The 23035-nt window shown below is 39.1% G+C and overlaps 5 protein-coding genes and 1 pseudogene across 7 annotated transcripts; 2 read left to right on the top strand and 4 right to left on the bottom strand.

The window, feature by feature from the left end:
* Positions 1-91: 91 nt before the first annotated feature.
* LOC112765953 (uncharacterized) lies at positions 92-7861 on the bottom strand. 3 transcript variants are annotated; one of them, XM_025811820.3, is made up of 22 exons: positions 7259-7451; positions 6758-7124; positions 6424-6682; positions 6241-6306; positions 5880-6023; positions 5666-5793; positions 5377-5541; positions 4969-5074; positions 4536-4641; positions 4336-4446; positions 3784-3947; positions 3584-3701; positions 3033-3257; positions 2538-2746; positions 2100-2267; positions 1873-1978; positions 1634-1771; positions 1351-1509; positions 996-1202; positions 699-893; positions 522-593; positions 92-422 (listed from the first exon to the last, which is right to left on the bottom strand). In XM_025811820.3, exons 1-22 carry the CDS (start codon positions 7307-7309, stop codon positions 264-266), a joined length of 3423 nt encoding a protein of 1140 aa, XP_025667605.1. In that variant the 5' UTR covers positions 7310-7451; the 3' UTR covers positions 92-263. The 3 variants fall into 3 exon arrangements, with proteins under 3 accessions (XP_025667605.1, XP_025667603.1, XP_025667604.1); XM_025811818.3 differs by having other exon boundaries at positions 6424-7124; positions 7259-7861; XM_025811819.3 differs by having other exon boundaries at positions 5880-6020; positions 6424-7124; positions 7259-7830.
* A 228-nt stretch (positions 7862-8089) lies between these two features.
* On the top strand, positions 8090-10653 carry LOC112765954 (phenylalanine ammonia-lyase class 3). Its single transcript, XM_025811821.3, has 2 exons — positions 8090-8687; positions 8778-10653. Exons 1-2 carry the CDS (start codon positions 8329-8331, stop codon positions 10504-10506), a joined length of 2088 nt encoding a protein of 695 aa, XP_025667606.1. The 5' UTR covers positions 8090-8328; the 3' UTR covers positions 10507-10653.
* LOC112765955 (transmembrane 9 superfamily member 12-like) lies at positions 10571-13112 on the bottom strand (annotated as a pseudogene).
* Positions 13113-13907: 795 nt separating this feature from the next.
* LOC112765959 (chlorophyll a-b binding protein 8, chloroplastic) lies at positions 13908-16057 on the bottom strand. The gene is made up of 3 exons (XM_025811824.2): positions 15007-16057; positions 14851-14912; positions 13908-14725 (listed from the first exon to the last, which is right to left on the bottom strand). The coding sequence occupies exons 1-3, from the start codon at positions 15145-15147 to the stop codon at positions 14110-14112; spliced, it is 819 nt and encodes a 272-aa protein (XP_025667609.1). The 5' UTR covers positions 15148-16057; the 3' UTR covers positions 13908-14109.
* A 464-nt stretch (positions 16058-16521) lies between these two features.
* Positions 16522-18379, bottom strand: LOC112765960 (uncharacterized). The gene is made up of 4 exons (XM_025811825.3): positions 18195-18379; positions 17882-18036; positions 17204-17329; positions 16522-16934 (listed from the first exon to the last, which is right to left on the bottom strand). Exons 1-4 carry the CDS (start codon positions 18308-18310, stop codon positions 16717-16719), a joined length of 615 nt encoding a protein of 204 aa, XP_025667610.1. The 5' UTR covers positions 18311-18379; the 3' UTR covers positions 16522-16716.
* An 833-nt stretch (positions 18380-19212) lies between these two features.
* LOC112765958 (oxygen-dependent coproporphyrinogen-III oxidase, chloroplastic) lies at positions 19213-22997 on the top strand. The gene is made up of 9 exons (XM_072199847.1): positions 19213-19423; positions 19569-20255; positions 20326-20401; positions 20592-20686; positions 21253-21336; positions 22107-22194; positions 22305-22429; positions 22532-22630; positions 22739-22997. Exons 2-9 carry the CDS (start codon positions 19710-19712, stop codon positions 22805-22807), a joined length of 1182 nt encoding a protein of 393 aa, XP_072055948.1. The 5' UTR covers positions 19213-19423; positions 19569-19709; the 3' UTR covers positions 22808-22997.
* Positions 22998-23035: the final 38 nt, after the last annotated feature.

The following is a 23035-nucleotide window of genomic DNA, read 5'->3' as shown; positions in this document are numbered from 1 at the left end:
GGGCTGGAGGCCAAGTAATTGAGGGGTGGATAAGAGGGTTAAGTCACAAGTGCTATAAACTTGACTGAAGCATAAAGTGCACAAAACGAAATGAAACTAAACTGGTTTCTGGATATGTTAAAACAATAAGAAGATCAGTGAGGCAGGTTTTCCTTTTCCATGTTAAAAAGAATGAACACTTAACTATATTCCTGTTATCATTACATTATTCACTATATATACTAAAAAAGAATATAATGGTTTTACAAAAGAATTCAATGATATCATATGTAGAAGTAAGTAGATGGATCAGTTGCATTTGTTGTGTCTTTGCAAAGAATAGAGCGGGCTTCAATCACTGAGCGAGGAGGCTCAATATCCTTCTCATGCAATGCATTTCCTCGCAGTCTTTGCATCTGGGAAGCAAATGTGTCATCCAATATCTACAAACAAAGTCAAACACTTTTATCAGTTATTCAGTCTCAGTTACATTATTATAATAAAAACATAGTATGTAGTTAGTAGTTAAAGGATTGAGTTACCCCCAGAGCATAGCAAGACCCGTTGTACCATATCCTGTTTTCCTTCCTTCCTTCCAGAAACTTTAAAACAATCTAGCACAATTAATTAAAGTAGTGGCTTTAGACTTCAATTTATACATGAGTAGTCATGTCAAATGTGAGTTGTCAACACATGAATAAACCTTTCTGGTTGCTCACCTGTCCCATCCTATCCCATAATCCGCGGCAAATTGCTATAAAGATCTGGCTAGTAAAGACCTCATGCAGGTTGGATATGAAGTCAATGAGTTGTGAATTGAGCAGTTGCATTCTTTCACGCACTTCTGCCTCTCCATCTGCTTCTTTTGTTTCCTCAAGAATCTTCTTCAGACGTGTGCTCCGATTAGCTTGCAACTGAACAGTTTAAAATGTCAATTGTTGAGGTTAACTTTACGGCATCAATGTTCTATGATGCTATAGGATCACTTATGAACTGGATATTCTGAAAAATCTTACATTGTTGACGAGATTCCCTATTATTGCTTGCAAATAAGTTTTGTATTTGGTTCTCAAGAGAACGGTTATTCCATTCATTTGCTCCCCAAACAATGTTTTCTTATCCCCCATGACAGGTAGACAGGATGCCCATGACTTTAGGATGTCTTCCACTCTACAGTGTAGGACATCAAGAATCCTCTTGATGGTGTTAAAGAATATTCCCAACTGGATAAAAAAACCAAGCATTAAGATTTCTTTCTAAAGGTATAAATAAACAAATTGTAGACAGAAACAACCAAAACTAAGAGTATTCAAACTGAGTTTAAGTTCCGGGGAGGGTATGGACAAATTTATAAGCACACATAGAACTTACTTGATTAGGAAGCAAGTTGACAGTAGTTGATTGTCTTCTTGCTAGCTTTTGGACTTGCAAATGAAGCCTCTTCGGTATGCTGTCTTTCAAAGGGGTTAAGATATCACTGTATTGTTTCTCAAGGGATTTCATGATTGCTCTCTCTATATTTGCCACAGCCTTCAAAATATAATCCGAAAAAAATATGCAGAATCAAGGGATTATGCGAGTGAGACAGAAATGATTCCAAAGAGATCTTAAATGCAAATTGGCTTTATAGGATTTTTGGTCTTTAGAACCTTACATTTTCCAAGTAAAGTGAGTATTGAGGCCATCTATTGATTACCACTTCATACAGGATAAGGTTGTCTTTGATCTTCTCATACATTTGCTCTGCAAACGGGGATGTCGAATGGTTGGTGATTACTCCAGACCATGGCACCTGTATGTTTTTTATTGTAGTAAAGACGCTCATTTCATTTCTAAATGTTGTATGGTTTCCTTAGTCATTCATAATTCATAAAGTAACTAAAAAATTGCTACCTTTTCTGCTTTACAACAATCAAGTAAACTGAGTTGCATATCCTGGATCCACACCATGATGTAATTGTGGAACAAATTTCTGGAGTCTACACCCCCCTGCACAGGACTAAAACAAACATAAAGAAATGTTGCATGTGAGAGAAATGATATTGCAATTTGTGGAGGCTTCAAATGCTGTTCACTATTGTACTTGTAAGTGCACTGCCAGAGAAGTTTCTTAGACAAACCTTATATTCCACGACTCAAGGTGCCGTTCAAAGTCGGCGGTTGCAGTTAGAAGCTCATTCACATGCGCCTGTGGACAAGACGGTGGCCATGCAGAAAGAAAAGTTCTCAGCCTGTTACACAGCTCAGTGCTGTAAACGGCTGCTGTGATGTTTGTCAGGTCAATTGAACTGAAAATTGGACTACAGATGTCAGAAATTCTATTAAGTAATCAAAAGAAATTATTGCTCGGGAGTAAATATGGCTATAGTTTAAGAAGAGAAACGATGAAGAATAATTGTCTCAAAAGGCACGAGATAAAATTCCGATAAACCAAGAGAAATCTGTGCAAAATCTAGTCAGTACCATAAAGAAACATTTCCAAATAGTAGTACAACAATGGAAAAATAGGAAAGAAAATGTATTGTTGATTAGTTTCTGTAAAGAAATTAGATGAATACCTAGGAAATATATGCTGGCCGTTGATCGTATGCTGGCTGTGGATCTCTATATCTGCTTGAATTTCATTTCTTATAGAAACACAAAGGTTTTTCATCTTTAGGTATGCAGTTGAGATCGTGATGGTATCCATTAGGTAACCCTCAGTGGTGCTTGACACAAACTCGTCGGTCTCCATCATGTGTTTTCTACACCTTTTTCTTGCAGCAGTCTGTCAACGAAAAAGAGTTATTTAATGTGCTAACATTGCATAAACGATCCAGAAAAGCATTTTACTTTTGTATGAGCTGTTATTTTAATCTTTGTATACTATATTATCTAACTTATTGGCCTGAGAAAAGTTGGAGCTGAAAGGATACAACTTCCATGGAAAAGCAAGCTTCATACAGAGTTTGCTGTTCAAGGATAGTGCTGAATCTTATTCATGAATAAATGCTTGAATTCACACCAAGGCTAAAAGAGCATCAGTCTTCAATAATAATGACATATAAAATTACCTGCAAATAGTTTCTTAGAATAGTTTGAGCATCTAGAGATAGTATATCATGAAGACTGCTGTAGACTTGTATGGCAGGATACAGAGCTGGTGCTGCAGAACAGGATGCTGGACCAAAATGTTCAGTTAAACCTGATGGTGAGCTCTCATCAAGTGATTTATAATTCTCGAAAACTGTAGCCAGAAGACTTTCTATTTGAGTTTCACAGTCCAAAAGTAGGCTTCTCTGTGAAAATGGATTAAGAAATTGTTAACTGATTCTCCATTTACAAACAGGAGGTTACATTATAACAATGTTATAAACTGTAAATTAATTAGGATCAATATTAGATGAGAAGAAATGAAGAACTTCTGTCTGGGAGGATATATTATTCTTCCCCAAAGCATTTCCGCTGTGCGCAATTACGATATATATTTTTTTTATGTAATAGTTTGCATAAACCCTCTCAACCACCTATGTCATTTCAAGGATTTCTAATGAATGCCAGTAAACCAGACTAACTTAAATCATATAAGTGCTTGCTCATTGTTGAAACTTGAGAGAATTTTTACCTCCTGCCTGGTCAATCTCCTCTCACTTCTGGCCTTTATTAAGGGTTCAAGCAACTCTTTCACAAGCTCCAGGCAGTCCTTGGTTGGAGTTGCCACATGCATTACATGTAATAGATATCTACAAGAGATTGGTGGTAAGCAAAAGTGATTTGAGAAATAATGAGAAGAAAAGAGTAACTTAGCTAACTGTATGTGGGTACCTCAACTTGGCATAAGAGTCAGAAACTCCATAGTAGTCTGCAAATGTTTCTAACAACCACTTCCATGGCCCATCCAGTCGCAAGTTTCTGCAGTGGAAATGCTGTGCACGCATAGCACCCTCCAACAATAAATCATAAGCTTGAGTTTCCACCACAGTTGAACTCTGCAACAAGAAATAAATTAATATGAGACTGGCCAGAAGTAGTTAGAATTGACCATCTTGGTTGTTACTAGCCAAAATTAAGACAATCATATAATTAAAACCATGTTGTCCTGTTTGAAAAAATTCCAACTAGTAATGGTATGAGCAAAGTTAAAAATATTTTCTCTTTTGATAAGTACACTGAAACCTCGGTCACATAGAACAGATATGTATGATTCTTGATAATAAATCTCAGAGAGGGAAAATTCCGATTTGATTCCTTAATAACTTTAAAGATATATTCTACTAATAACTGTTATGTCCTTTTCTCAATGCAATTCTTATCTTAATATTATTCATTCTTCTTTCATCAGTGAACTTAAAAACTTCTGTTTGGTTGAGTTAGAACCTTTATTTGATTGTTTTCATCACTTGTCATTGTGCTGCTAATGGAAAGCTGAATCTTGCCAACACATTCTTGTTCATCATGATATATTGGCCACCATCGAATTTTGTCACTCTGCATACAGATACATTACATGTCATGTATGTGGGTGGTGTAAAAGAGAAGAATAATATTTACAGATGATATAGCAATAGAGAGCTTACAGGATTATCACTGAGGGATGAAATTGGGATTCTGGCTTGACCATGGACTGCCTTTTTTGAATCTTGGACTTCAACAACTAGGACATCCCCTTGGTTCTCTGGGAAACTGAATTTACATGCCAGTGTAAGATCTTTTAACATTATTGATAACATTACATGTACTATGAGCTGAAAATCTCCAGATCAAGCATAGAAATACATTACTGCATACTGGTATCAGAAGGCAGAGCATAATGATTATTGTATGATTTTTAACTATTCAGATTAATCAATCCAACAAAGTTTCTTCATCAGTTGTCATGATTCTAGATCCTGCTAAGATGCATTTGCAAAACATTCATAGACTACAATATTTCGCTAGTTTCCTAACAGTAGGACAATTACAAACATTTGTCCCAATTAATCAAGAAAAAAAAAAAAAAATCAAACTTACAAATCATGGTAGTCTCCAGTTCCAGGGTGTAGAAAAATTGCAGAACTTGGCTCTGCTTCATTTGCTTCTGATGTACTCTGAAGTTGGATTAAGCAAGATAGTGGCTCTACAAGAACAAGAAGGGGAGCGTCAACTCATTATGCAATAGTAGGGTTAATGTACTTACACGCACGAACATAATAATTTAGAAAGCTCAAGTATTCAGTGGAGGGTAAAGAATGATTCCTAAATGCTTAATGTTTAGCAAACATTAAGCATTTAGGAGTCATGCAAACATTAAGCATTTAGGAATCATTCTTTTCCAAGAGATATCTATCAGTTTAGCAAACAGTGTCCATCTTGAGGCCAAGAGATATCTAAACTGTAGAGTGAGAATAGTTATAGAAATCTTCCAGAAGAAGTACTAACCTTCTAATCCCATTGAGGATGAGGCTGACTTCATAGAATTTATGCCACTTTTCACGAATGATGAAACATGCCGGACGTATTCCATCCCAGCTTGTACGTAGATTGAACCTCTCTGTGAACTAGTGATTTGAAGTTTGCGTCTTGGTATAATGCGAAGTTTCCTCACTGCATTTATTCATATAGCACATCAGGTGATATGATTCTGAATTGCAATGTTGGAAGAAGATCAATATCATGAACGCATAATTGGATAAGTGAACTATATGATTCTGCTTAGATGTATAATTACCTTCCACTCTTATTTTGCCTACAACCTTCTTCATCTTCAGGGGAAATGTTTGTTCTGAATTCCTTGCATTTATGCCTTCAGTTTGTTTTGCTTTTACACCTCGAGGTTGCAACAAGAAGTCATGCAATCTATAGAATTCAAGGGACAAGATAAATGATTCAGGGCGATAGATGAAGGCAATGAAGCATAAATTTTAAAATGAAATGGAACCCACCCAAAGGCACTTCGAAGAGCCAGGCACTCATCTTTCAAAAACTCTGGTGCCTCAGTGCAGCCTCTTGCCCATGCTTGCAGGCACAAGCGTATGCAGGCATCATAAGTGATAAGGGTTTGCCAGGCATATTGACTATTGCAACTGCTGAAATAACATGGAAAGGAACAGTGTGCATTAGGCCCAGATTTTCAAAGCATTAATCTGGGAACGAATCTCAGGTTTGTTTTACTTGAATAAGAGTTCATACTCAGCTAAAAAAAATCAAGGTTTGTTTCAAAAGAAGGTAATGATGTGTGTTTATATTTTACTTTGCTGATATATAAAGTTTTACATAAGTGCATGAAGTTAAGGTTGACAGCACCTGGTGTTGTAATATGCTAAGTGAGGAGTCTGTCTTTCAGTGTCCTCTGTGATAGTTCTGTCTAGTCTGCACAGTTAAGCATCAAATGGACAATGTAATTCGGAAGGAAAGACAAGGGAAAAAATGGAAAGAAAGAAAGAAAGGGGGGCAATTGAAGGCAGCCATAGTTGGCAATAGAAGTACCTTTGAGCAAAGTCAGTGGTGGCTTTTACATTGCTGGGTTTTTGCTCAATTGAACATTCACTTCTCCCACCCACAGATTCTCTGGATGGCAAAGAGTCATTTTGTTCATTCATTGGGGAGCCCTTGGAGAATCTCTCAAGTTGAGGTGGAAAATCAGCATCAATAATAGGAGGAGCACTTGGAGGAGTAGCAAACTCAACTGAATCATCAAGACAATTGAGACTGCGCAGGTGAACCTGCTTGTGAAGGTGAACTCCTCCTGCACCAGGTGTGAGCTTCTTCTGAACACCGAGAGTATTGGGAAGTTGAAGTGTCAGGTTCTGATTGGCCAAACCTTTCTTGAGGATGCCATTGGAGCGTTGGGGTTTAGGGAGTTTACATCCAAAGAGTTCATCCTCATCGTAGTAGTGTGAGATTGGCCTCTCCAAGTAATCCAAGTTGCTTGGAGCAGAGAGTTCTTCATCAGAAGAGTCGGCATCGTCGGGCAGTGAAACAGTGCTTTCATCAGTGTCATCCCCGACGGAAAAGGCAACGTTTCGAGGGGTGAGCAAGGCAGTATGGAACTTGAGCGGAGGAAGCACAGGAGAGTTGAGAACGGGAGATCTTGGGAATCTCTCACTGACGATTCTTCTCTCAGATAGAGGAGACCGTGTGGGAGCATCAGGCTCAGCCTCAGGCTTAGAGTCTTCCACTTTCGATCCCTTTGGATTGATTCAAAATGAGATGAGATGGAGCAAAAGACAAAGCAAAAGAGGAAAGCAGAAGGAATCAGAATCCACATAAAGAAAGAACAAGAATTCAAAATGCAAAAGCACACAAAGGAGGAGGAGCGAACCTGCTTGATCCATTGAATGGCGGTGTCGTCCAGACCTTCGGTGAACATCATGAGAGAGAGAGAGAGAATCAACTGTACAGAAGCAATTACTAGCAAGTCTCGAGATCGAGAGCAAGAGAGCGTGTATAGAAAGGAAGTAGCTCCCTACTAGCTAGCTCCACCTTATACGACTCACAACGGCTAGTTTCCATAATTCTCCATTTCAAACTAAGGAAACTTTTTTCCCCCAATAATTTAATTTAAAATACCATTTGGACATCATTTTATACCACAAACCCAAGCCTAAATATTTCATTCATTTTATGAGAACATCGAAGCCCATAATTATTATTATTTCATGTCATTCATTTTTCTCTTCCCGTTTTTTCCTTCTGTGCTATAGTAGCTTAATTAATTATGAATAACAAAGTTGAAGGAAACGGGAATTCCAGCAATGAATGCTCAATCTCCCTAAGAAGCTTCTAAATTAATATTCTTGCATAAAATAAATGTACACTACTAGTTGGTTGTGCATGTGTTATTAATGAACTCTATATCTTTTTTTAATCATGAAATTAAACATTAACATGTTTATGTCTACTAGTGCAGTATGTAATTTTGAGTAGTAGAGAGGCCATATTTTGCTATCGTTGACAAATAGATTGAAAAATCAAATGCAGCAGCAGCCGGAGTTGGTTTTATCTACGAAGGCGACAAACGCATATGGTATACCCGGTCAACCATGTGAGCGTGCTCTGCTTTTTTGGAGTGAATTTCCTTTGTTTAGTTTAAGAAGAAAATTTTGAAACGATCTCTCAGTTTATTTACATACCTTTTTCAAGCTAGTTGATTGATTTAGTCTCTGAGGTAGAGTAACTAAATAAAAAACTAAAATGATTAAACATAGAGTGAGGAATAATTACCAACTCTATCTGAATTGTTCAACAGAGTATTCGTGAAAGTAATCTCCCACCTACTCGTTTCGTTTCAGCTTGCTCCTCGTGCACGGCAGTCACTACTCACTCACCAACCAAAATAATGTTTCTCTATTTAAACATTTCATAACGAAGCTGAATTGTTTAGGAAGGAAGATGGCGGGCAAGCAAATTGTTTCCTCTGACCCCCTGAGCTGGGGCCTAGCAGCGGATTCACTCAAGGGCAGCCACTTTCATGAGGTCAAACGCATGGTGGCGGAGTACCGGAAGTCCACCCTATGCATGGGAGCAGGGGAGCCCCTAACCGTGTCGCAGGTGGCTGCCGTTGCCAAGCGTGAGTCTCAAGTCAAGGTGGAGCTCTCTGAGTCTGCGAGGGCAGGCGTCGAGGCCAGCTGCCAGTGGATCATGGACAGCGTTGAGAAAGGCATTACCATCTATGGTGTTACTACTGGCTTTGGTGCTGCCTCCAACAGAAAAACCGATCAGGGACTTGCCCTTCAGAAAGAGATGGTTAGGTAAGATTTTTCTGTTCTTGTTAATTAAATGATGGATGCATATATATGAATGCCTTGCTAATATTGTTCCTCTGGGTGATTTTTGCACAGGTTTTTGAATTGTGCAATATTTGGCCATGAAAGTGAGTTATCCCATACCCTGCCAAAATCAGCAGCCAGAGCAGCAATGCTTGTGAGGGTCAACACCCTTCTTCAGGGGTACTCTGGTATCAGATTTGAAATCTTAGAAGCTATCACCAAACTCCTCAACAACAATGTCACCCCCTTATTGCCATTACGCGGTACCATTACTGCTTCTGGCGATCTGATTCCTCTCTCCTACATTGCTGCATTGCTAACTGGCCGGCAAAACTCCAAAGCCCTCGGACCCTCTGGAGAGTCCCTTGATGCAAAGGAAGCTTTCCATTTAGCAGGTCTGCATTCTGGGTTCTTTGAGCTGAAACCCAAAGAAGGACTTGCCCTCGTAAATGGCACCGCCGTGGGGTCTAGTGTAGCTTCTGTGGTGCTCTTTGAGGCAAACATCTTAGCTTTATTGTCTGAAATTTTGTCAGCAGTTTTCACCGAAGTTATGCAGGGGAATCCAGAATTTACACATCATCTGATACATAAGCTGAAGTACCATCCTGGCCAAATTGAAGCTGCTGCTATTATGGAGCACATCTTAGAGGGTAGCTCTTACATCAAACAAGCCAGAATGCAACAGCCAGATCCATTGCAGAAGCCTAAAAAAGATCGTTATGCTCTCCAAACTTCTCCTCAGTGGCTTGGTCCACAGATTGAAGTCATCAGGTATTCGACTAAATCAATTGAGAGGGAAATAAACTCTGTCAACGACAATCCTTTGATTGATGTCACTAGTAGCAAGGCTTTGAATGGTGGCAATTTTCAAGGCACCCCAATTGGAGTTTCGATGGATAATGCACGTTTAGCTGTTGCTTCAATTGGCAAACTCATCTTTGCCCAATTTACCGAGCTAGTCAATGACTCGTATAACAACGGTTTGCCATCGAATCTCTCTGTCGGCAGAAATCCGAGTCTGGATTATGGTTTTAAGGCATCTGAGGTTGCCATGGCTGCTTATTGCTCTGAACTTCAATATCTGGCAAACCCAGTAACCAACCACGTGCAAAGTGCTGAGCAACATAACCAAGATGTGAATTCCTTGGGGTTAATTTCTGCTTGGAAAACCGTAGAAGCTGTCGAGATATTGAAGCTAATGTGCTCCACGTATTTGGTTGCGCTTTGCCAAGCTATTGACTTGAGGCATTTGGAGGAAATTTTCAAGAGCACAATCAAGGATACTATAAGCGGAGTTGCAAAGAAGACATTAAGCACGAATTTGTTTGGATCATGTGAGAGAGATTTGCTCAAAGTAGTTGATAGAGAATATGTATTCTCCTATATTGATGATCCCTTCAATGTTAGGTATCCATTGATGCCAAAATTGAAACAAATACTTTATGAGGAAGCACAAGCGAGTGCCATCAGCGGGAAGAAAAATGCGAGCGTAGTTTTTGAGGAAATTGGAGCTTTTGAGAATGAGTTGAAGAGTATGTTACCAAATGAGGTTGAAAGTGCAAGGGTGGCCTATGAGAATGGGAATCCAACAGTTCCAGATAGAATTGCAAAAAGCAGATCATACCCATTGTATAAGTTTGTGAGGGAGGAGCTTGGAATAGGGTTGCTCACTGGGGAGAAGACTGCCTCACCAGACAAAGAATTCGAGAAAGTATTTACAGCAATTTGTCAAGGAAAGATTTTTGACTCCATTCTAGACTGCCTCAAAGAATGGAACGGGGTTCCTGTCTCAGTTTTCTAGCTTTCCAGTTTGTACTTGTCACTAGTGTTGAATTTAGTTTAACTATCAAATAAAGACGTCTCTATCCACGCAAATGTATGATTTTAATTTCTAATAGCAAGAAAATAAAAATTGTTTCAAGTATGAAGAATTAGACAAAAAGAGAAGGTCAATCAATCTTGACGGATGAGAAGAGATAGTGGACAAAGTAGAAGGAGACAAGGAAGCCAATGGTGCCAGTGGCGAGCATGATTGCAAGTGCCATGAGAAGTGAATATCCAAGATAAAGCATAGCGGAGACAGGTCCACTGAGACTCTGAAGATCGAAAACCAGGTAGTTTATGGAGTACATGAAGACGTACAAACACACAGAACCCGATGCAAAGAACGCCTTCCACCACCACTTCCAATCTTCCACACACAGATGCATGTACGTCAGCACCACTGACACTTCTGCACACACCATCACCAGCAATAGCATTACTATCAATAAGAATCCAAACACGTAATAGAACCTGCCTAGCCATATACTCGACATGATAAAGAACAGCTCTATGAACAAGGTTCCAAATGGGAGGCTCCCTGCTCCCACTACCAGAATCCACGATGGATATTTTCCTCCTGGAATTTCCCTTGCAATCTGATTCGTTCTAACCGGATACTCGATTTCCTTCGCTCTCGTCCCCAGAAATCCTCCCACAAGGGTGAGCGGCACTGAGATGCAGAACCACAGGAAGAGCAGCTTAAAATACAAGGAAATGGGAATAGCGCCAGTGCTCTTGCTGCCCCACAAAAGAAAGTTGATTGCAGTTAGAATCACGAAAGCAATTCCTGGAAAGAAGCATGCAGCAAACCACGAAATCCGCCACCACCCTTGCGTTGTTCCCTTGATGGTCCTCCACACTCGCACACTCATATCCAGCGCCGATTCCCAAGAACAGATATAGAATTATCATCCCCGTTAGCAGCATCCCCCTAGAAGCTGGAGACATGAACCCAAACGCCGCAAACACAATGGTAACGGCAGCCATGCCAAGAATCTGGACCCCATCGCCAACCATCACGCACAGAAGCGTCGCGTGTTCAGGCTCCCTGAATACATCCCCCACAACTAGCTTCCATCCGGAGAGCTCCTCGTTCATTTGAGCTTGAGCCTCTTTGTCCAGTTCCTCGTACCTGGTCAAGTCCCTCCTGACGGTTCTCAAGAAGATCACGAAGACAATGCCGGCGAGGAAAAAGATGACCATGAGTGAGTTGAAGATGGAGAACCAGTGCACCCTGTCACCATCCATCTTCAAATAAGCGTCCCAACGCGACGGCCATCTTATGTCGCTCTTGACAAACTCAACCTCGTAGGTGAATGATACCCTCTCGTTCTCACTGATTATTTGGTACTTGCTTAGGCCCGTGGGGCAAGTGATGGTGGAGATGTTATCATACATGTGAAGCTTTGTCATGAGTTGGGGATCGCGTTTGATGCTGCAAGGAGCCACTTGAAAGCCAACAATCTGATATCCCGGCGGGGATGATGGCTTGTCGTTCTTGTCAGGGTCGGCGGCAATGACTCCCAGACCTCCCTCCCCGGTGCCAATAATTTCAAGATCGCCCCCTTGGTATTCATGGACCAAGACGGTGAACCTGAGATGGTTGATGATGTAGTCGGCGGTGGCGTCCGGGGGCGTGTAGCCGACGGGGAAGCCTGTCCACTGGATTTGAACCCCGTTTTGAATGGCAAACCTCATGGCAGGGAGATTGTCAAGGATCATGTTGACCTGATACAAATCGCGAGTTCTCTGTTTGAGGAGCTTGACTTCCTTTTCGTTCAAGGGAGGTGTAGTGCAGAGGTAAAGCGACTCGTTGATATTCATGCGGAAACGATAGGGAGAGTTGTCGATCTGATCTCCCATAAGAAGCTCTCCGATATTCTCAGCACTTTTCTTGATGCCGCCTCTGGGCTTGCAATAAGGGAGACTGTAGTAGCTGAATGGAAGCTCCGTCTCGATGGACGTCATTGAATTCACTTTCCCATATATCTCATCTCCATTTGAGTATGTGTGCATGTACGTTCCCGGCAGATAGAATCCATTCGTCCTTTCAACACAAACCCAAACCCAAACCCAAACCCAATTCCAGTACATCGACCACCCTTTTCTCACATTTGCTAACTCCATTTGCATTTCTTTCACAACACCATCAATTCTGTAACACAAGACAATTATATATCAACATTCTAACATGCTAAATCCACATATACATATACGTATTCAATATTCTCTATCCATAAACTTTAAAGACTGTAATGTCGAAATTCTAAAATCTGATCCGTTAGTTGCGAACGAGAAATCAACATGAAAAACCGTTCTATATATGTACGTACACACAGTCGCATTTGATCCGGGATAATTTCAGCAAAAATCGTAGGAAGTAGCAAGAACAAACACAAATTTTCAATGACAGAGAAAGAGACATGAATGGAGATATGACTAACCATGGAGTTTGGCGAAGGAGATCTCACACAACAGATTATTAGAAGCTAAGTAAGAACCAAATCCAAAGCGAAATCACAACGAAGAACCATTGCAGGTTTGCAGCAACACAAAAGATGTCTGTATACGTGGATCAACACCACTTACGCTATCTTATTTAAATAAATAAAATTGTCTCGCCTAATTTTATGCTACTACTTGCCACGTATTTGTAATGCTTTTGAAAAATAAAAGACAGAAACTGGATTATTTATTTAGATCTTCTAAACAGTATACTTTCTTTGTCACCAAAAATATTATTGAAAATACCAAAGAAAAAGGTACACTTTTCTGCTTATTTAAAATTTTTTCTATTTTTACACTCAGACACCGCTTATTGGCAAATCCCTTTTTATTTATCAAATTATGCCCCAATCAATTGGTAAAATTGTAAAAGACAAAAGTTTTTACCTTTTCTGATTTTAATTTCTACTAGTTAACTAATTTATATTGTTTAAAAAAAAAGCCTAATTTATATAAAGACAAAAAAAAAATGAAGAATGCTAACATTTTCAGAAGTTATAAAGCATAATTTTATCTTCAAACTAAAATGGACCTCCTTGGCGGCAAATATATGATACTTGTGACTTGATGCCTTGATGGCATTTCATATTTCTGTAGTTGGGCTGAACACTAACAGACAGTTGAATCCATTTTAGGTTCAATTCGTGTTTTTACACTTTCACACCCATTCATTCACACTACTTGCAGCTGATGATATGAATAGATAAGATGTTTAGTTTAACAATAATACTCTAGCTTGATTTGACTCTTTAAACTATACGCAAATCACAGCTTTAAAACATTTTGCATGAGAGTTTATGCTTGTGTCATAATTAAGGATTAGGAACAGCTAAAGGTCTAAGCAACAGAAAGTAGCAGCTGCGACCCACACGATGATGAGTAATGTTTGTAGTCGTTTAACATGTCATTTCTTACAAGGCTACACCAAGGAATGTCCAAATGAGGCCACAGTCACGAAAGAGTGAAAAGAGATACAAAAGGTTATTGCTGATAGTGATTTTTGCTAATGGCAACAACTGGACAACAACAACCACCAAGAGTAACAAAAGATTTGTTGTAAAATATACAATACATTTTAGTGGAACTTAAGACTGGTCAATACGTTGTTGTGCACGGGATCAGCCAGATGATCAAGGAGGTTTTGGTAAGGGCCAACTCCTGTCACAAGACCTTGAACAAAGTAACCCAAGATTGCTAACATGGCCAACCTCCCATTCTTCACTTCCTTGAGCTTCAAATCCTTCAAGGATTTCTCATCCTTGCCAAAACCAAGGGGGTTGAAGAAAGGTCCTCCGGGGTAAGCTGGGTCACCGGAACCTCCAAGACCCTTCTCCAGTCCTAAGAAGTATTGCTTTCCCATGGAGCCAGGTTTGGCCCAATCTTGGAACCTTCTGTGCTCTGCAAATCCCATGAGTGCCATCTCCAAGACAAAGAGTGTATAAGGGTCTGCCCAGTAGTTGTATGTTCCTGCAGGTGGGATCACACCGGTCTTGAACCATGGCAGTGCTGTCTCCTCCGGTATCAGACCAGCCTTGCCAAGAATCTCGGGTGCTATGGCACCGACTGCACCCAACATTGCGTAACGACCGTTGATGATCTCTCCGTATGCCAGCCATCTTGGCTCAATGAACCCTCCTGTTCCTTCAGGGTCTGAAAGTCCAAGTGGATCAAATCCATAGTCACCGGGGAGGCTGCAAATTCATGACAATGATACCCAATTATAATTCTACTATTCATAAATACACACAAGTAGACCAGTAACAAAGAGTGGTATAATTGCTAGGTTAACATTTCTCTAAGCAGAATGGAACTTTACCTGCCATCCAAGTAAGAGAGAGACTGTTTTGATGCAAACCACAAGGGTCTGTCTGCTCCTTGCTGAACTCCAAACGAAACACATAAGGCTTTGTTAGTATGCATTTCGATTAAAACAAGCACATAAAACAGAGGACCATTGAAAGAGGATGATGACCTTGACAGGTGGAGTGGAAGACGCCCTGACTAAGAAGGAGGCCCTTTTGGAGAATCCATTGGGTCTTGATCCAAAGCTCTGCCTGGCAGCCTCGCCTGAGAAGGTAAGAGATGAAGATGATACCAGAGCTTGTGCAGCCATGATGCTTCTTTGCTGCGGCCAAAGAGAGTTTTGTTCTAAAATGTTAGATTCTGGGGAGGAGGAGGATTAAGAATGAATGATATCTCAAGTATCCTCCAATAAGCACGAGGCATGGAGATATGGAGCGAGCTAAGCCACTACTTGAGGCCCCCACCAATGCAACTCCTGGTCCATGTGTCGTGTAATATTGTGTGGATGAGCCTATGATCTACTTCTCCAACCAACACTATACACGTAATCTCATGAATCCGATAAGGGATATTGTTTTCGTTTTTGTTTCCTTCTATGTATGTGTGTTGGCTTCATTAGTTCATTGTATCCCGTGTTGATAGCTCTCTCGCTCTACGTGGAATTTTTTTTACCACTTGCTCTTTTTCTTGCCTCAAAATTTATGCGGAACGAAGTAGAAGAAAATTCTCAACAGCATAACATATTAAATGTGAAGATGGTGTTATATGTTACTTCTTTCTTGTCCTTCTCAGATTAATTACCCAAAAAAGAGTCGCTAAAAGGCAAAAGCAAATTTACAGTTTTAATTTCTATTAAATACTACCATTATTATATTCAATTTCATTATGCTCTTAGTGTTGTATTTGACAGTAGAGATATATTATCAGGTTCCTAAGTAATTTTTATTTATCAACTAAACTAAAATACAATGGAACTCAATGTATCCTCACTTCTGTGGATTTCTTAAAATTTGCAGCAGTAAAGATTGCTCATGCGATTCTATATTCTTCCCAAAATCGAACGAACTCATCATCTGAATATCCAACCAAGGTCAATAACACTCTGTATTTAGTCCACAGAATCAATCCAGGCTGTCCAAATCGCACGGTTGTCAACCAAACATTAAAAAATATGCAGCAGATCCTTGAGCAAAGAGGGTACAACTTTCAGCGTTACGGATCTATTGAAGTTGAAACATCCAAGAAGAAATTATTATTATCCCTTGATATAGCACTTGTGTTGATTTTCGAATAGAGGAGTGCTACGGAGCCAGCAACTTTTGTGATTTGTAGCCATCAATGATGATTTTAATGGTGTGAGATTGGTGTGAAATTTCATCCAATGGCTCACTTTTCTTTACTAGTTACATGCAGGCCAGAATTTGGAAAAGTTGCTGGCCTCCTAGACTTTTCCTTTCGGATATTCATAACATGTTTTAGTGGAGCCAGATGAAGCAGATGCAAAAACAGCTGGAGTCGCATATACATTTATAAGATGCAATTCAAAGAAAAATGACATTTGACGATGTGTTTGTTCTTTATTGTTTTGGACCTCCATTTTAGATAATCGGATAGCCAAAGAGACTCAAATTTCAAATTCAACACTATTCTGGTGAAAATGAGAAGATGGGAGAAAGACCAAAGATAGCTATGAAAATGACGTAGGTAATTAGATAGTACCTTAGCAATAGATCTCCAAATGCTTCTATTTTTTTGAGATAACTTTACCGTTCGAAACCTAGCCATTGAAATGGCAAAGCTTATAATACATCCATGGCAAAAATCCAATAACAAATGCAAATCTCTTATGTCTTCACCGAAAATAAATGCCACTGAAATGCTATTTCTTTGTTGGGCTCTGAACTGTCTGCCTCGTAAGAACATAGCAGTCTGGTGGTGTGATGTTTGTATAATAGTTCTGGATTGTTTCTGTGATTTCAAACCCAAATTTCTTATAAAAGTTTATGGCATCTTCGTTATTTGTCTGCACATGCAAGTAAACCTCAGAAATGTTTTGCTTGGAGCAAAGATCAAGTACATGATTCAAGAGCTTTGTTCCTGCATAAAACCAATTACAAAACTTGCCTCAATCAACTTTTGTTTAATAAAAAAAATAAAATAAATCATGCAGACAACAAGTTTGAAGGGAGATAAATTTTGAATAAAGAAAAAAGGGTCGGCAGAAAAAAACTGATATGTTTCTCATATGCAGTTATGCACTATGATGCTTAATTGGGTGTTGTGATAATGTGCACACACATTATAATGAAAATGATCAAATAAACCTCCAGTTAGCACAAGAGAAAGATATTGAGATTCTTCCTTACCAATACCAAGCCCACGGTAAGGTGCCAAAACACCTAAAGTCATAATGTAAACCCGGATTTGTCCCCCATTTTCCTTCTTCTCAAGCCGGCATGCAATTGCACCAACACATATGTCACTGTAGTATGCTGAAAGACAGTACGAAGAAAACAAGTGCTGGGTTATTGTTGTATCCAATCTTGAGCACACGCTACATTAATGGAAACGTTAACACATTCTACAGGTTTCATGTATTTGTATAGCAATGAATTGAATACTAGGTATATCAACCTTATTGGTGTGCAACTAAAAGCAAGTCATTCAAGTAAAACTTGGATATCAAACTTAGTCCTAAGAATATTCGGTGTACAAATACTACATTAAAGGGTGTTTGAAGCAATCCTAAACTGTACTATTCAGATATATTATATCTACCAAACAAAAAAGGAAAGGGTTCTGTATTCAAATAAAAATGACATGTTGAAATGAATGAGGAACGAAATAGAAGTCCCTCAAACCATGAGCACACTTAACAAAGAACGAGCTACCAGAATATAAAAGCATTCCTTCGGAAATACATATATGATTAGTTATGCATTGCAGTAGCTAAGCTACAGTGGACTGGATTCAAACCAAAATAAAAAATGATATAGCAGAGAAACTATGAAGATTTGCATATAATGCTTGGGCATGAAACGAACCTAGTTTAGTGAATTCACCGGAAGCAAGTGCATCGGCATAGTATTTTTCATTGTAACGAACAGGGAAAAGAGCTATGTTGAGCTTCTTGAGCTGCATTAGGTTCTTGTCCCTCACTCCGTCGAGTGAGATTGAGACTTCACGCCCAGCTCCCATTCTACAAATGGAAACATGGAATATGCTCATCGCAGGAAACAACAATTCAATACGATAAAATTCAACCCTTCCCAAATCCCAAACCAGGCGCCAAGATAAATAAGATTCGGCTGGCAGAGACATTAATGGATAGAGCGTGAGAAAAGGGAGCGTCCGTACCTGAAAAGAGTTTGAATCTGAGAAGGGGCTGAGTGTAGCTTCGGAATCAGAAGGAACAGCACCACCAGAGAAACACAAGTGGAGTGGCGTGGCGGTGGAGAATAAGCGTGACACATTTTTAAACCTAGAATCAGGGATTATTTTGACTTTTTACAATCCCCGTTCTATTTTCAGCTTCGTCAGAAATTAAAATGAGACTAATAAAATTGGATATTTATAAAAATTGAAATCAATCTGGTTGAGATTAATGAAATTTCGTTACATTTGTATCCTCTTTTAAATTTATGTAAAATGATGTAATTATTAGAGTTTATTATTTGACTATAAAATATAGTAGTCTACAAAAATTTATAAGCAAACAGACAGAGATCCTACAAAGATTTATTAACAAACCGAAACCTCTAAATAAGTAAATAACTATAAGAAAATTTTATCATGATAAATTATCACCGACTCACTTTATAATACCTTAAGCAGCAAAAATATAACTAATTCTTCTAAGCCACGACATTTTATCATATCAACAAATTGTCAAATTATATTCTAAACAAGCAAACATATTAACTTTGTTTATGATAGTTTATATATTTATATGTAGATATATTTTTGGGTTATAAGTGTAAATATAAACATTTTATATATATTTTTTTAAAGTTTGGGATGAAATTCGAACTCAAAATTTTTAGATAAAGAAAAAAGATTATGCCGTTTGAATTATAGCTAGTTGACAAACACTTTATATACCTTGATTGTATAAGAATAGTTGTTCATATAGCTTTTTTGTGTATCAGCATTTAACCTGCAAATATTATCACTTAACAAAACAAATTGGCAAGGACTAAAAATGGTCAATTTTGTGATTTAGTAGACAAAAGGAAAAAAGAGAATAAGAAAAGATAAAGCAATAAAGCAACAAAGCTGCCAATGCGGAAAAAAAAAAAAAAAAAAGCCTGATAATTGCTTTGTAACTAAGAAACACAACAATTATAGTCAGACTGCGAATGTGGGCGAGGGTGGTAGGAATGTAATCCATGCAGGGGAAATTTAACTGAAACGGGTGGTCCGGTGTATCGGCCGTGAGGGAGAGAAGAGAAAACTAACTCTACTCCCAGCTGAGCTCAGCACATCTCAGCTCACAAGCCCCTTGATTGGCTCCAGCAAGACATTCTTGCTAAGTTAGGGCGTTAGGCTTGTATTAAGATTCTAGCTTCTTCATTCATCGTGTCCATGTTAAGTGATAATATTTTAACATTTTATTTGCAAAACCTAAATTAAAATTATTAATTTTGATGGCATTGACTCTTGAGAGTAGTTGAATGGTTGAAACCATTGTTGTTTCCGGCTCTAACGGTATTAAACGCTGCTGGAATGTAGAAACGAAGTGCCACAAGACCCCTATGAGCGAGAGTATATATAATACTGTGTTGTATTAAAAGGGAAGGAAAATAGATTAGACGATAAAGAAGCAGAAAAGGGGATCACCTTATCATTATTCATCCGATCCGACTCAGAGCAATGGCTCATTCTGCAGCAATTACGTCAGCTCCTTCTTACTCTCTAACTGCACTCTCCTTCACTACTACATACTCTTCTCCATCTGCAATATTCCTCGCTAAGCCCTCATGGAACCCCAAAATGCTCCATCTCCGGAGCAGACCACCAGTCAGAGCTGCCGTCTCCATCGAGAAAGAGACGCCAGAAGCCCACCGTCCAGACACCTTTCTCAGAGAATCCGACGATCAGGCCCATTCTTCTTCCTCCTCCTCTTCTGTAAGGGCCCGCTTCGAGAAGATGATTAGAGAAGCTCAGGACACCGTCTGCACCGCCCTTGAGGCCGCCGACGGCGGGGCCAACTTCAAGGAGGACGTTTGGTCCAGGCCCGGCGGCGGTGGCGGCATCAGCAGGGTTCTCCAGGACGGCGCCGTTTGGGAGAAGGCTGGAGTTAATGTCTCCGTTGTTTACGGCGTCATGCCGCCAGAAGCTTACCGCGCTGCAAAAGCCGCCGCTTCTCCTGACGAGAAGCCTGGTCCTATCCCTTTCTTCGCCGCTGGAATCAGCTCCGTAAGTGTTTCCCCCATTCAATTCTTTTCGATTTCAGATGGAATGGGCAATGACATCAACCTTTGTTCAGGTTTTGCATCCGAAGAACCCATTTGCTCCAACCTTACATTTCAATTATCGCTATTTTGAAACTGATGCTCCTAAAGGTAATGGCGCCCTTGCAGATTATGATTTTCCATTCTTATTTCGGAGCTGTTTCTCATGCCATTATTACTACTGTTGTCTGTCATATAGCTCAAAATCTTACATATGCCAATTTCTAAGGTAATTGTCTTGCAAATAAGTATCTGCATAAATTTGCTGCTAATGACTGTGTAACCCTGTTGCATTCTACAGATGCTCCCGGAGCACCTAGGCAGTGGTGGTTTGGCGGGGGGACTGACTTGACTCCTGCTTACATTTTCGAGGAGGATGTTAAACACTTCCATTCGGTATATTCTCAATGCAAAAATATTAGTTCATGACATTTTTGTGGTTTAGATTTAGAATTTTAGGGAGAAAACAAGTCAAGTAAAACACTAATGAACCATGGTTCTGCTGTTCTAAAATGGCACTTCACATTCATGTATTGCTTCTTATGTTTTTTTTTTTATAGGTAGATTTGAAGTGTTGGATGGGTTTACCTGAATCTGATTCCTATAGCTAGTTTCTTTTCAAAAATAAGGCATCTAAAATAACCTTCTTTATTAGGACTAGTTTCATCGGGGGTTTCTGCATGCAAATGCTTGAGAATTCTGCAATCAGATCAATTTACATAATTCTATTTTATTTACAACAAACCCTGACAAGGAAAGCGAAATCCATCCGTTTGATGCTTACTTAAAATTCTTCAGAGGATTTGTTTTTGCCCTTTTGGAAACTTGCACTTGAGCATTAGGCTCATTTGCTACCGTATATTCCCCCCTCCCCCACCCAAAGAAGGTTAAAAGAAAAAAGAGTGAGCTTATTCTTGTTGAAACAAGAGCAATTTATTTACTTCTATCGTTCTGAATTACAGACTCAAAAAAAGGCTTGTGACAAGTTTAATCCTGATTTTTACCCCCGCTTCAAGAAATGGTGTGACGACTACTTCTATATCAAGGTATGACTCTTAATTCATTTTGAAATAAGTATTGGTTCAGTTGTAGTCTTAGGATCTATTTGACAAACAGAAAATAAACAAACATATTAAAAGTATGTACTACTTATTCAGTTGTTCATTTCAATTGAAATCCTTTAGTCTGTCCATCATCATTAATTTTGATTAACTTTGTGTGTGGATTATACAAAATGGGGAACAAAATGGTAGTAAATAGTGAATATCGATAACTGTTGGTGAGAATCAGACAAGGGAATGGGAAGAAGAGTAAATTCAAGTGGTAGCAAGAGATGGTACTATTGCATGAAAAAGTACATCGAGCTGATGAGACGTTATATTAAGGAGAGTTTATATACTAGTGTGTGAAGGGAGGATATATATATATATATATGAGGAACAAAAACTTGATATATCTATTCCCGATTGATTTGGTTTAGAAACTCAAAATGCAAATACACAGGTCGGATCTCATTGACAATATTGAGATTGAAAAACTCCACTGTATTTACCTTTTTATAGTCTATTACTCATCGTGCATGGTGGTCCCATTTTCATCATAACAAGGGAGCCTGTATAATATGTAACTAGATGGCTCCTGTAAGCGTTCTGTCAAGTTTTGGGGGTTAGAGTAGATTCAGGGTGTGTCTATAATTGAACTTTAAGTGCATGACAGAGTTGATTCAGTGTGTGTGGGCATAATTGAACTTTCAAGTGCGTGACATATTCTGTTGTTGATTGTTTTTCCTTATTTTGTCTCTTATTTCTACATTCAGCATCGAGGTGAAAGGCGAGGACTTGGAGGAATATTTTTTGATGATCTGAATGACTACGATCAGGAGATGCTTCTTTCCTTCGCGACTGGTAATTGCTTGCATTTGCATGTAAAATGGATACTTCTAACTAGAAAGACATTTCATTCATTTTTTCCCCTTCCTGTTTCATGCTTGTTTAAACTATGGTTTTTCTCGCAGAATGTGCAAACTCTGTTATTCCTGCATATATTCCTATCATAGAGAGAAGGAAGGATTTGCCCTTTACAGAGCAGCAGAAAGCATGGCAACAATTGAGAAGGGGACGATACGTTGAATTCAATTTGGTATAGTATTAAAGTCCACTCTCTCTAATACACACACTCACACAAGGCTCTATTCTTTCTCAATTCAAGGTGACATTCGAGTAATCAAAATTATGGCAACAGGTATACGATAGGGGTACCACATTTGGGCTTAAAACAGGAGGCAGAATAGAGAGTATTCTTGTATCTCTCCCACTGACTGCTCGATGGGAATATGATCATGTAAGATTGTAGATTCTTTTCTTATTTTAAATACACTGGATATTTTGTATCTCCTAATTTTCTATCTGTGAAATTGATACTGAAATGGTGTTATCTTTTTGTGCTCAGAAACCAGAGGAGGGAAGTGAAGAATGGAAACTCTTGGATGCCTGCATCAACCCCAAGGAGTGGGTGTAATTTATGGACTTAGCAATGCCCCTAATTTGCTTCGTTGTTTATTAACCAGGGAGCTTGTTTCTTCTTTCGGTGTATATCAAGTTCTTGTTGCAACGAATACAATTCTAGCTTGTACACTGAATTCAAATTAAACGTTTTGCTAGTTTCATTTTTTGTAGTGGGTGAAATGGAGAAAATTACAAATATCAAATATCTAAACTCTATCTGTAGCAGTACCAACCATTATCC

This window comes from Arachis hypogaea, chromosome 7, assembly GCF_003086295.3.
Source record: "Arachis hypogaea cultivar Tifrunner chromosome 7, arahy.Tifrunner.gnm2.J5K5, whole genome shotgun sequence".
Classification (NCBI taxonomy): Eukaryota; Viridiplantae; Streptophyta; class Magnoliopsida; order Fabales; family Fabaceae; genus Arachis; species Arachis hypogaea.
The sequence above is the reverse complement of the archived record's forward strand: the minus strand, read 5'-3'. Positions and strand labels throughout refer to the sequence as shown.

Excerpts from the sequence above, each read along its gene's own strand:
- LOC112765953 (XM_025811818.3), bottom strand. The coding sequence starts at position 7,309 with ATGATGTTCACCGAAGGTCTGGACGACACCGCCATTCAATGGATCAAG. Across the intron at positions 6,307-6,423 it reads ACCACTGACTTTGCTCAAAG|ACTAGACAGAACTATCACAG; the intron begins GTACTTCTATTG and ends TTAACTGTGCAG. Across the intron at positions 5,794-5,879 it reads GCTCTTCGAAGTGCCTTTGG|ATTGCATGACTTCTTGTTGC; the intron begins GTGGGTTCCATT and ends TGAATTCTATAG.
- LOC112765954 (XM_025811821.3), top strand. The coding sequence starts at position 8,329 with ATGGCGGGCAAGCAAATTGTTTCCTCTGACCCCCTGAGCTGGGGCCTA. Across the intron at positions 8,688-8,777 it reads CTTCAGAAAGAGATGGTTAG|GTTTTTGAATTGTGCAATAT; the intron begins GTAAGATTTTTC and ends ATTTTTGCACAG.
- LOC112765959 (XM_025811824.2), bottom strand. The coding sequence starts at position 15,147 with ATGGCTGCACAAGCTCTGGTATCATCTTCATCTCTTACCTTCTCAGGC. Across the intron at positions 14,913-15,006 it reads CTTCCACTCCACCTGTCAAG|CAAGGAGCAGACAGACCCTT; the intron begins GTCATCATCCTC and ends TTTGGAGTTCAG. Across the intron at positions 14,726-14,850 it reads CTCTCTTACTTGGATGGCAG|CCTCCCCGGTGACTATGGAT; the intron begins GTAAAGTTCCAT and ends ATGAATTTGCAG.
- LOC112765960 (XM_025811825.3), bottom strand. The coding sequence starts at position 18,310 with ATGTGTCACGCTTATTCTCCACCGCCACGCCACTCCACTTGTGTTTCT. Across the intron at positions 18,037-18,194 it reads CAGATTCAAACTCTTTTCAG|AATGGGAGCTGGGCGTGAAG; the intron begins GTACGGACGCTC and ends TTCCATTTGTAG. Across the intron at positions 17,330-17,881 it reads CGGTGAATTCACTAAACTAG|CATACTACAGTGACATATGT; the intron begins GTTCGTTTCATG and ends ACTGTCTTTCAG.
- LOC112765958 (XM_072199847.1), top strand. The coding sequence starts at position 19,710 with ATGGCTCATTCTGCAGCAATTACGTCAGCTCCTTCTTACTCTCTAACT. Across the intron at positions 20,402-20,591 it reads TGAAACTGATGCTCCTAAAG|ATGCTCCCGGAGCACCTAGG; the intron begins GTAATGGCGCCC and ends TGCATTCTACAG. Across the intron at positions 20,687-21,252 it reads ATGTTAAACACTTCCATTCG|ACTCAAAAAAAGGCTTGTGA; the intron begins GTATATTCTCAA and ends TCTGAATTACAG.